This window comes from Bombus vosnesenskii, unplaced genomic scaffold, assembly GCF_011952255.1.
Source record: "Bombus vosnesenskii isolate JDL3184/JDL3185 unplaced genomic scaffold, Bvos_JDL3184-5_v1.1 scf7180000013295, whole genome shotgun sequence".
NCBI classification, from domain to species: Eukaryota; Metazoa; Arthropoda; class Insecta; order Hymenoptera; family Apidae; genus Bombus; species Bombus vosnesenskii.
In genome coordinates, this window is record NW_022882946.1 from 8,588,087 (window position 1) to 8,600,635 (window position 12,549).

A 12,549-nucleotide genomic window follows, 5' to 3' on the forward strand; every position below is an offset into this window, starting at 1 on the left:
CTCAAATCGTGCAAAGATATTTGTTTCGTAAATCCGGAAAATACCGTGTTGATCCCGTTTGCGCGTTTTTTTAACAGTCTTGAAGACGACAGAGACTGGTCAAGGTTTTTCTTTCGACTGTCTCGCGTCGACTGTGTTCATACAGTGTCTTTCTACGTTAATTCTTTATTCTTTGCTCCCCACTTTTGTTTAACCTACTAGAACTTAAATACTCTATCATTTGATTAATTAAAAATTTTAAATAATACTCGATACTCTCGATACTGAGCGACAACGATGCGATGGAGTCAATAAAATATACGATAGAAACTAAAAATACTTTTTATTTTTAAATTATTCGCAAAGAATCTCGAGTTAATCTTTATTAAAATAAGACGAAAATAAAAATATATACACTTTTACATAAAAAGATATTGCAGTATATTATATATATATATATATATATATATATATATATATATATATTATATATATTATATATATTATCCAACCCCATCGTACCAACCGAAACTAAAAATTGACATATGAAGGTCATCGTATGATGTCGCTCGTGTTTTGCTTCACGTACTCGAGATTACTAACTTCGCTTAAAATCTAAGAACGACGAGAAATTCATTTGGATCCAAAGATTTTCCCTTGCCAGCTAAATTCTTCCTCATCGATAGTTAATTAAGTAGAATATTTAAAATTAAGGGAAATACATCAATTCAAGGTATAACGAACTCTTCTAAAAAAAACGTTTGAAAAATTGAGCCATGTGGAAAGGTTTTGGCAAGAAACTCTGTCGTATGCAACTGCCGGACAAAGTCGAACGTGTACGAAAAGAAAAACCTTTGTTTTTCTCACTGACTAGGATGTTCCTTTTCTTCGATAAATTCAAGAAAACGAAGTTCACATATACACACACATACGCACGCTCTAATTCGTTTCCGATCTCGTTCGTCGATTCGATCTTAAGATTATGATCAATTAATGACTAAATCTATGTGTCGCTATACTCTATGCACTTTATGCACTTTAATAAATATTACAACTATGTACAATGGATCAAACGTGTTTATACCTAATCATGCTTTTTCTACCTACACCGTTTCTATGCTCGTTGCGAACAGTGAACGTAAAATCGTATTTCCTCCTCTAAACTCTCTTGATAATATCGTGTAAACGTAAACGAATAGTAAAACATTTCTTCGGTAATGGCGGCTCTCCTTCTCAGCGATATCGCCGCTCGTTTCCCCTCCCTTGTTCCTCCTTACAAGCGAAGAAACGATAAGAAACGAAAGAAAACGGCAGAGGAGAACGATATTATCTCTGTGTAAAATTTGTAACACCTAAATTTAAGTTATATCACACGTACATCTTCTTGTTCCTTCTTCCTTTTTCATTCCATTTTTTTTTTTTTTTTTGTTCTTCCTCGCATTTCCTCGGCAACCTTATACGCCTATCGTATTACTGCCTATTTACACACGTTTTCGCTGAATAGGATGCGGAATATAAAGTCGTCCGCTGGTTCGTTGCAATTATCTTCACCAATCGCGAATGATCTCGTTCGGACACCTTCAACTAGGAGTACCGTTACAAGGAAGACTTTGCGCTCCGCAAATAATTCAATCTCGACTTTTTGCTTTATTTCCTATTCGGTTGAAAATCACCGATATTACGAAAACTTTGTTCTGATCGACGAGAATACCATCATCGTGCAACGATAGTTGCTTCCAGTATATTTGCGAATAATCTCTCACTGAACTTTTTAAACAGTAAATATACAAAGAGAAAGAAGAGAAAAAAATGTTCTGACTGTCGATAATTCCTTCGTTCAAATTTTATGATCTAAGTTAACATCGTGTGTGTGTAAGCACGCGCGCGTGTGTGTGTGAATCATAGATTAATTGGTATTCTCATCGATCTATCCTTCAAGATCCCAACATCCCTCTGGCTCGAAGGATAAATTCGTGAAATGCAATCTGGATACTCGATATCGATACACCAGATGATTCTAGAACTTTCGTCACATATAAAAAATGAAAAAAGACCTGACGTACATAACGCTTGCGCTTTCACCGTGTTTGTACTTAAAAACGTATGCTTGCCTGAGTATTGGCAGAATTTTTTGTTTCTTCTTTTTAATCCGTTTCTTCAACGGTTATCGTTAGTTTTCTCGTTTCGGTTCATCGTGATGTATTTTGCGATAGAAATTCACGAACACTCATCGTCTCGTTGCGAACTTTAAATATTAACGTTGATAAATATACATACACATATATATATAATATATATATTTATATATATTTATATATTCATATCACTCGTTCTGTATTTCGTGCGGTAACTTCTTATGTTAATATGTATATACTTATCTCGCAAACGTATAAACTGTATACTGAGATGGTTCACCGAAAAATCAATGATAATTCTGTCTCGTGCTTTCTTCGATAAAAAGTATACAAAAGTATATAAAAATTGTGTCGTGGAATATCGTTTACATTTGGTATAATCGCCGTATAATTCGTGTAAAAAGTTGTTCAAAAAGTTTCACCTTTACAGCTCGGTACGATATAGTTAATTTAAAAGGAGACGGAACTGAAATGTCGGAATGAGATGACTTTGCGTGGGCGAGTAACGATGCACGTAGCTTAGAACGATTATATATAAGAGAAAGTAGTAGGCCACGATAACGAGTAAAAATTAACAGCATAAATTATCTCCATGAACATGAAACGTTCAAACGGAACTTAACAAATTTCCAGCATCTTCAAAGATGCCTGATAAACGTGTTCTCTGCATCTTCCTTGTAGGCGATTTATACATACTAATACTTTATGTATACAGTTGTGCTTTCTTGTGTGATGTTAATGAAAATGAATAATTAACAAGCAATAATAAATATGGCAATCAACTTCTTTGTTCGCATAACCTATCATTCGTCTGCTCGATCAAGAAGCAATAATCATTTACAGAATAAACTAACGTAGAATGATAAGAATAACTGTACATGATATACAATTACGAAGTCTCGGGCATACAAGACTTCGCAGGTCTAAATATTCATTGTTTCGAACAAATAAACGATAAGAAGAAAAGTGATCGTATTAGTGTTCTCCAAGTTTCCACAGGAAAATTCCATATAGTAATATTCATGTAAATATACTTCGATTATCAATGTAAATGAATCCTTTTTACCTTTTCTAATCGCTTTTCAATTTCAGCGCGAATTTTTACAATGCGGTATACATCATCCCGCTGGTGATCTTTCCGTTTCTAAAATTCTTTTTTGCCCCCATTTTTCCTAACTCACATTACTCGCCGACCTTCTCGATTGGGTCGCCACTCCTGCTTGCACAACTATCTTCGTCCAAACTCTTACACGTTGGTATAGCAATTCCTTTATTGTTTTTCATCCTTTTCGTTCGTGAAACTGATGAGAAATATTAAATGTGCGAATGGTTATCGTATAGTTACAAAACATGTATGATCTTACTCTTTCTCCCCTTTTGTTTTGATTCCCCGAAAATTCTGAATATCGTTGCGGAAAGCATGGGTGAAAACTCTAGCTCCGCAGTTTCCACCGATTGTACTCTTAAAACGTAGACCCTTTATGAAATCTTACGTTTAAACGTATATAAATGTTCGTGATTCTTATCAAAAGTTACCAAACGGTTGAGCCATTCTTCTTCGGGTTTAGCGTATAAAATAAGAACGCATATATGAAAATATGCACGTTGGTGCTTGGTCGCTTTCAAAAGGAGTCCCTTGGGACAATGATATTGTGCATTGACGATTTAAATTTTTTAATAGACATTGAATGAAAGTGACCACAGCGAACTTTCCATCGGACGATATTCCAAAAATCTTAATAATGGCAGTTTTTATGCGTTTGGTGTGTCGTTTGATTTTATAACTCTGTTACGGAGTACAAATTGGGATCGCTACCCTGTACTTGACTCAACGTCGCCACCGTTGACTTGTTTTCTTGCCTCGATTGCGCTCGATTGTACGTTCCGTACATATTTGGTACAGCATTGTTTTGCGTCGTACCGTTGAACTGATTCCTAGTGAAATTTCTATCTAATGTTCGCACCTGATCTTGCATTTGGTCTTGAATCCGAATGTTTGGCGTCTTGTTTCGCACCAGGGATCGAAACTGATTCATATTGGTCTGCGAACGAGACTCGAACTCCCAGGTCGGTTGACTACTGGGATTTGGTGGCAACGGGCGATTCTGATTCCAAGCTGGAGTCGGGCCTCTTTTTAGATTCGCTAGATTCTTCGGGTCTAGAGTCTGTGTTTTGCGAGAGTCTTGGAACGTGGCCAGATGAGCAGGTCCGTGAGAGTTGTGAGACAGGGTACCGGTGAAGGACGCCACGCTTGGTGTCCAAGGTGGTTCTCTACCTACGATTCCAAAACAGAATCTTCATTTCAAAATTTGAAACTTGTATTTAAATTAAAGAAAAGATTAACGGTGAAATTACCGGGCCCTGCGGGGGCGTGCCCTCAGTAAAAGTCACTGGACTCGAGGGTCTTGCATTGTTTGCTCAAAGTCGCGTACTGGCCAGGTTGATCTCCGAGCCCAGAACGGTGCTCAGCTCGTCCACCTGTCGATTGCTGATTATGCTGAGACGATTTGTGATCCCCGCCTCCTCCGCTCCCGTTAATACCCCCACCTCTGTAAATGGCAAATCGAAACGAACAAAGTTGCAGCATTATCTTTCTCTCGGACGGTTCTCTGATGTCTAATTCCTATCAAGAAAACTCTGTATCATTCGTTCATCTCGTAAAATAATCTAAACATGAACGTTATGAAAAATGAAAACACGCGCAAAAGCATACTATCGCTAATGTTTTCATGTATAGAAAAAAAGGCAAAAACGAACTCTCTTCCTTGCTTTAAACATCGATTAGAAAAAGTAATGGAGAAAATTGAGAAACATATCTATATGAATATTTAAAAAAATTTGAACTGACAGAATGCTGTAAGAACACCAAAGAGGAAACCAAACGATTGTACAGTTATTGTCCTGAAATATAATTGGCGATAACCATGATTAATTCGTCTTCAAGCGATTATGTGATTTCGTTCATTTCATTGTAAAGGTTGAAAGATCAATAGCTGTACCATATTGTTTGCATTATTGCCACCAGAGTGTTGTGAACAATTAAAGCAACATTCAGACCTAACATAGTATCTATCGACATAAACAAATCACATCGTAAACCGTAAACTGAATTGATTCAACACACTGGTAAAAATAGAAAATTAATGCATCTCATAAAATCCAATAAAAAACACATCGTCTATGTAAAGCGAACAAGTAAAGATTTGATGTAACATCTGTACGTTCGTTAATATGAAATAACTATGTAATTCACAATTGATCCGTTTAAAATTTCATGGTTCTCACATCAAGTCTTCAATTTGATGACAGTTATGAAAAGGGATTAAGTGCCAACTTTTTGTACTAAACTTAATTTAACACCCATCGCATGATCCGAAAGAACAATCGTCATAAAACTAAATCCCACTTCAAACCGCATCGTAAAATTAATTTGACGAACTGTCGCAGTTCACTTAACGTTCAACCTTTATCGTATTAAATGCAGCTCCATAATTACCCCGTTTATGAAGCTGAAGTTTAATAATCTGGTACTACTTAAATTCACGTTCTTACTAGCCCACTTACGGTCTTCCCATTAACTCGAAATTATGGCTTGATAACTTCCACGCTAATAACTATCTTCGTTGAGCGTTCTCCCCCTAAACCGACGTTTACTTGAGCAACCGGAAGGTTCGTGTACGATAAAGGTAGACGACAGCTAATAAATGAAACCGAATAAAATCTCATGCACAAACTTTAGCATGCTCTCGTGCAGCTGACGTGCTCGAGCAGTCGCAGTAGCGTAGGACGGCGGGGGCGGCGTTAGCAAGAGAGGCTGCTTAATGGTATTTTGAGTGCCATGAGCATTCGGATAAAATACAGAAGGGGCTGTAGGCGGGTACGACCCTTGGCCTCGAAGGGTCCGCGCTGCTATCGCCTGCGAAGCTGCCGATGGCGGTAGATACGGGTCCTGCTCATCGACTTGATGGTAATCTCTTCTAGAACAAAGTCCTCGTTAATCATACTCCGCGCGTTGTATCTTTTAGTTGCGTTAAACGTACACACTCACCGCTTTCGAATATAGATCCAAGTGTGAGAGTCTACCCAAACTAGCACGGTGAAGAACAGTCCCGCGGCTAAGCTCGCCAACAGCATGAAAGTTAGTCCGTATCTGAAGAATTTCAACGGTGTTACGGTATTTCTTTAATTACATCTCGGATAGTTAATGGAGTGCTTTAACCTTCCGCGATCAATCATTTCGCAGCAGGTAAACAGTTTACACAAAATACCATAGAAACAACGCGATCGATAGTTTGAATCGTACATTCGTGTTTCGTATCATTCTGGGAATTTATGATACATGTACATATATAGTTACATCAATTTCTCGTGACCCTCGTTAAATAGCGAAAGAATAAAAAATAGTGCCAAACTCACAATCCTAAATGACATAAGCTCTTCGCGGCATGAACGTATTGTTTGTGAAGAGGCTTGCAATCAAGTAACGTCGTTAATCCCGACATGAGCTTGTTTACGGTGTTCACGTCGATCGAAAGGCTGGTCAATTTCGGCTGCAATTGTTGTTCCTTGAATAGTTCCAGTGCCAACCTGGTCACGGTACTCATGTTGTCTCTCATGTTGTTTGCCGCGATTTGACCGTCGTTTAATCTCTGGCTGAATGGATTATTGCGCGTGTTCTCACAATGCGTGTAATACGAAAGAACCTCGGAGGCTAGAGTGGCCGGTACCGCTCTGGTTAGGTAACCGTCTGGTGACACGCAGAGATCACCTAAGGCCACTGAAGTTGCGAGATACAGCGAAGCCATCAACCACGAGACTATCACCGCAAATAATCCAAACACGGAAAATCTGAAAAGAAGATTTCAAAGCGAACGATTATTACAGTAACCAGAACTAATCGATCTATTATTCCCATATTTTTCAAACATTTCTACTTGATATTTATTCACATTACCGTGAAATACTATGAAATATTATCGTATCGTGTTGTCGAATTATGTTCAAAGCGATTCTCATCCTATCTCTAACTTTTAACATCGTCAAGACGTTTCTGAAATTTACCGATGTAAGATTACCATCGTTCGTTCGTTCGTTTGCAGCTGCGAGAAGGCACAAAAACGTAGTAATTTAAGAGAGTTGAATCCAGTCGGACAGGAGAACCCTGTTTTCGCACGGTTTTTGCCAGACATACGAAAGAAAAGAAACACGTACGTTATGAGAACGCATCTGGAATGTCGCGCAACTCCGACGACCAGCACCACACAGAGGACGAGTAGCGCGCTGAGAACGGCCATGGTGACGGGCCACCTTAATTGCTCTATCTTCTCTCCCATCCCAATCGCGCCAGCCAAGCTGATTCCGCTCAACGGTTTTCGAATTTCGAAGCTGCGGTTCACGGCGATGTTCGTGTTTTGCTTCATGCTCTGCAGAGCGGCCAACAGCAGACCGAGCATGGTTTTATTGCTGACGGGGGCATCGAAATCGTCCCCCAAGGCAGTCAACTGTAGCTGCACCTTCTTCTTCAATGTCGTCTCGATGGTGTCGGTCTTGAAAAGCAAATATCTTTTAAGTGATTTCAATCACCAAGGTAATACTTACAGTGTTAACGGGATAGCCATATTTAATAGGGTAATTTGTGAGAATGAAGCGAGCATAAAGGTGACAAATGAACTTTATCCTCTCGCATGGCAGACAATCACATTGGCATAAGTCAAGATTTTGAAAATTTGGATTTAATCGCCTATTCAAACTAAATGAATTTATTATAATGTTGAAGTTTTTTTTATAATAAAGAAGATAGAACGCTATTGCACGAAAAATAGCACCGTGGATCGTCTTATATCTTTATCGTGCTCGATCTTGCGAATGTCCAATAAAATCACGCTATGCTATAATTCCAAAACTGATAAAAAAAAATGTTTTCTTCCTTTACCGCGGAAATAATTGAAGTAATCACTAGTTCTAGGACACGAGTGATAATTCACTCGCCGAATTCTTTAAAAACGAAGTTAATCCCGTTTACGGCGATTCGGTTAAATTAAGTCCGTCAGATAAAGATCTTTAATTAAAAAATGGAATCTCCTTGGTGGCTGGAAATCGGATTATTTATCACGAGACGAGTCTCTCTTCTTTCAGGTTTATTTCCATTACGGTTGTCCGCAAACTCCTCGCTATTCTTGACCCGAATTAAAAGCGCTAATCAAGGAACATTTAAATGTAAAAAAGAAAAAGGAAAAGAAGACAAGACCGTGAACTAATTATGAACGAGTTGCAGCTCTATTTTTTCGGTTAAAGTGTAAACATGAATGTACGAACGAACAAGTAGTAATAAGAAAGTTGAAGTGGACGAGATGTTTCCTTCGAGAAGTGACTACTGAAGATGAACGGAACGAAGGTTTGCAGTCGTTGAACGTCGCTAGAGAGCAGAAATAGTAGGAAAGATCTTTCTTGCATTACGTAGTAAGATAACATTCTTCGTTTCCTTTATCTTTCTCTAAAAACAACGTTTTCTCCAAACGATTTAATTTAATTTATAAATACGATAAAAAAAGATAAAAATAATGCATAGATCGAGTAAAACATCAACCAACGAATTGAATTTCGAAAGAACCAACAAATCTACTCCGATTAATTATTTCATTGCACAACATAAACGTCGCTATCTTAAACATCCATAATTTGTTCTTCCAAGTTCGCCATTGATTTCGAAGCATCGATTATCATTCTGAATCGACATATTCGCCTATGTAATTGGAACGAGGCAAATAACGATATCATCATCGGAGCGTATCTAATTAGAATCGGGCAGGAGGACGTTTGAGAGTCCGTGTCAGACAGACGTATCTCGTGATGGCAGACCAACCTGATTCCGTACACCCATGAGAATACCATCGACGTTCTTTGCGGCGGCCACCAATTGCACCAAACCGTTGTGCACGTCGTCGTTACCGTAGAGGCCGACGGCAACAGCTCCGCTGCAAAGTAACGCCAGGATGGCCAGCGAACACTTCAGCAGGGTTATCGACCTCCTGGGGCGCGGCTTCCGGTCGCAGCATCTCGTTACCAGGTAAACCAGGAGCACCAGCAACGTCAGGATTAACCAGGCTGCAGGGATACTTCCAAGTATCCCGAGACTCTGTTAATTAAAGTTAAACGTTAGTTATCGCCGTGCATCTTTAATAAAACCGTTCGCGTATACCACCTCCTTATCTCATTTTTATCGTTTCCGTTTTTCCTCCCCCCGCACCACCGTTTGCATTCGCCTTACTTTTCTGGCAATTAACGTTCGAGTAGTGTTTCTTTCGGCGTAGACGGAAATCTCGAGGTTTAATTAAATCTAAAACCATCCCCGGGATGCTCCGTTTTCTTTCGTGTCTTTCGTTTTTCTTTTTCCAAAATTTCCTGCGAGCGCTAATGACCCCTTGTTAGAGAGCGAAAGAGAGAGGAGGGAGAGAGGGAGAGAGATCAGAGAAGCTTCCCAGCTACTTTCTAATTAATGATTATTCGTAGCTGCCGCTCACGCGATCAGTACCGTTAATTAAGCTTAAAACTCGACTTCCTGAACGCATAAAAATTGCAATAACCGTCTCGATATCGTGGAGCACGAGGTATCACCACGCAGAACACGAACGTCACACTCGGCGGCGATCTAAAAGAAATGCGACGCGAACGAGTATTTCCAGTAACCACGCGGACATCCGCGACTAGACTCGACGTTCTCTTAATTTCCCGGCCCGATAACGCGAACGTTGAACCGAATCGCGGCCGATCGCCGACGGATGCGTGCGCTAATCGGGACCACCGGTTACGCTCGATCGGAGCATATTATTAGCGAACGCCGCTATTGAACACGCTTGTTGCTCTTGTTCGCGCTAATTAACTGCCTGCAAGGATGTCGAAAGGTGATCCGGCTGTCTCGCGAAGATCGTCGCTCGCCGTACAGTGACTCACACCGAGTGAATCATAGTGAATTCACGTGCTCCAGAATGCTCGCCGAGCGCCGATCGTCGATTACCGTCAGTATCTTAGGCATTACGAGGGAAGATTGAAAAGTTTTCGAAATCGCCGCTACAAGTTGCTGTATTTGTTATCGTTATTGACACTACGGAAACTTCCCTCGTAAGAATCTGTCCTCGTAAATATGTTTTATCGACAGACGGATGGATATTTGTTATTTGAAATTTCATTTCTTTACCCATTGAGTTTTCTTTATACGCAATACGAACCTCTAAGGAGCCAGATTGGTCAATTTCATTTTTATTTATTACCACGGGGTCATTCGCTGTAAGATGACACGAGTAACAGTAAAGTAACGGTAAGGCAAATTAGCAAAATGCATTGTTTTTACAATTAGCATTGTCGTCTTTCTTTGCTTTTCGATTTATGCAATTGATCGAAGTGGCTTCTGTGAGATGATAGGATTCAAAAATCTAGGATCGAAAAAGCACAGGCGAGACTATTATGGAATAACCGAATTTCACGACTGAAATTATTTTTTAATGGCGATGGTCAATTGAATTTTTTCACGCGAGCTATATTGGCACCGTGATCCAACAAAGATAAATCGTGTCGTCGTTATCAGCTGTGTAATAACTTTTATCGTCGTTATTCTATTAATCCATCTGGTTTGGTAAAGGGTGGATTAACGCGTAGCGGAGAGTGCTATCGCATATTCTGTTTAGCGAGGAAGCTTAGTACGCTCGAAAGGTGTATCGCACTGTCGTTGTTGCTGTGACTCGCGGAAGATTTGATTTTTCTGTCGTGTTACTCAAAGGCCTGCACGCCACCGTGGGGTCAACCACCCTCGCGGCTCGCGTGCCACCCCGTGAAACCGGCTACATCGACCGGTGTATGTACATATTGCATTTCATTATTTACGCGACATCGATAAACTTCGCCTATAATTCTCGATGCCTGTGATTTTTCGCGGAAGCCGGTCGTCTCTATGTTTCCACGTGTAACAAACAGCGATAACGGCAAAATTTTCATTCGCAGGGATATTAACTGTCGCACAAAAATCGTAGCAAAGTTTAGGGCTTTTTAAAGCGATTCGAATATAAGGACAATAATGAAATTAAAATGAGAGACGAATTTTAATTTCAGTCAGTTTGTCAGTTTATTACACCGGCCGGTTAATAACAAACTGAAGTATAATTTATTTAATTGGTGCGAATGTTCTCTAGACCGAACAACACGATTGCGAGTGTTACATATTTCAAAACGTGTGATGAATATTGAAAACATCCATTTCGTCCATTTCGACTGTTTCGAACAATGCTTTTGGAAAGAAATTGCTGAAGCGACGCGAACAAAGCAAAGTCGAATACAATAGTTTGAAAATATATAACGAAGATATCACCAATTTGATGTTTTACATTTTTTCCAAATATAGAAATGGAATTCCTCTGACAAGAAACTATTTCATTACCTCGATTCGTATAAGAGAAGGAAGAACGTTTTTGACGAGTATGCTCGTCATGAAGAAATGGCGATATTTTGTGTTGTGACGCGAGTTTACTCGTCATGCATAAGGAAAATAAAACAGTCATTTCATTACTCAATTCTCTATTATAACAATCACATATACTCTGTGTTTGACGAGTATACTCGTCATCGCTTACTTTTCGCGACACATTTTAGGTACACACTTTTCAAAGAGGTCGCAACAGCTAACTGGTTAACGAAACCCGTAAAATATCTTAAATATCGCGTTCGATGTAGATAATTACATCCTTAAAAATCCTCGAACGATCATCGGTGGCAGAGAAACCGAGTCATTCAGCAACGATACCGAGGTACCGAGTAGCACAACCGATTCGCAAAGAAAAAGCAGATATGTGTCGCCAAGTTGGAGACAGAGAAAAGAAAATGATCGCAAACCGTGATGCTAGCCATCAGGGAGATATCTGTTCCTCACTTTTGTCGAGAACTTCAGCGACAGTTTCGAGTAGTTGAAGACGAATGATACAGAGAGACGTGTGAATTTATGGAAAATCTTTCTTTCACTGGCGCATTTCCCAGCCGGCAACCGATATGCTTTTCTTCCAAACAAACCTCGTTGCGCGTCGAGCTGAATTTCGCACGTACGGTTGCTCTACTATCGGAAGAATCGAACGTATGCAGTTTTTCTATGCTAATGCGATTTCTTGACATTATCCACCTAGATCATTTTCTAGGCAAACTCGAAAATCTGATTCTCGAAAATCAATACTACAGGAAAGCAAAGAAGTTGGTTTGGAAACGATTTCTGTTTGGTTGCGTTGCAAATCGTGGAGCATTTTCTGTGCTGCAGCTACAGCACAGATATAATATGAATTGTAATAGCCATTCTTACTGTATTAATTACTCTCGTTTGAAGCTTGATAGTCGAAGATAGAGGTAGAAAGAGTGGCCGAATTTCGAGACCTGAATCGCGTCTAGACAGCAAGCCTCTGTT

The 12,549-nt window shown here is 39.6% G+C and overlaps 1 protein-coding gene across 5 annotated transcripts in view; it reads right to left on the reverse strand.

Annotated features, from left to right (window-relative positions):
- Positions 1-2,411: 2,411 nt before the first annotated feature.
- The window catches only part of LOC117233457 (protein tweety), a 42,072-nt gene continuing 31,934 nt past the window's right edge, over positions 2,412-12,549 (reverse strand). For 4 of the 5 annotated variants that reach the window (XM_033493783.1, XM_033493781.1, XM_033493782.1 and 1 more), the window contains 7 exons: positions 8,977-9,249; positions 7,326-7,660; positions 6,531-6,962; positions 6,163-6,264; positions 5,849-6,091; positions 4,470-4,663; positions 4,261-4,389 (listed from right to left, as the gene is read on the reverse strand). In XM_033493783.1, coding sequence (XP_033349674.1) covers positions 4,492-4,663; positions 5,849-6,091; positions 6,163-6,264; positions 6,531-6,962; positions 7,326-7,660; positions 8,977-9,249 — 1,557 coding nt within the window. In that variant the 3' untranslated portion in view covers positions 4,261-4,389; positions 4,470-4,491. Of the gene's footprint in view, positions 4,390-4,469; positions 4,664-5,848; positions 6,092-6,162; positions 6,265-6,530; positions 6,963-7,325; positions 7,661-8,976; positions 9,250-12,549 lie in introns of all 5 variants that reach the window. The other variant, XM_033493785.1, reaches the window with a different exon arrangement.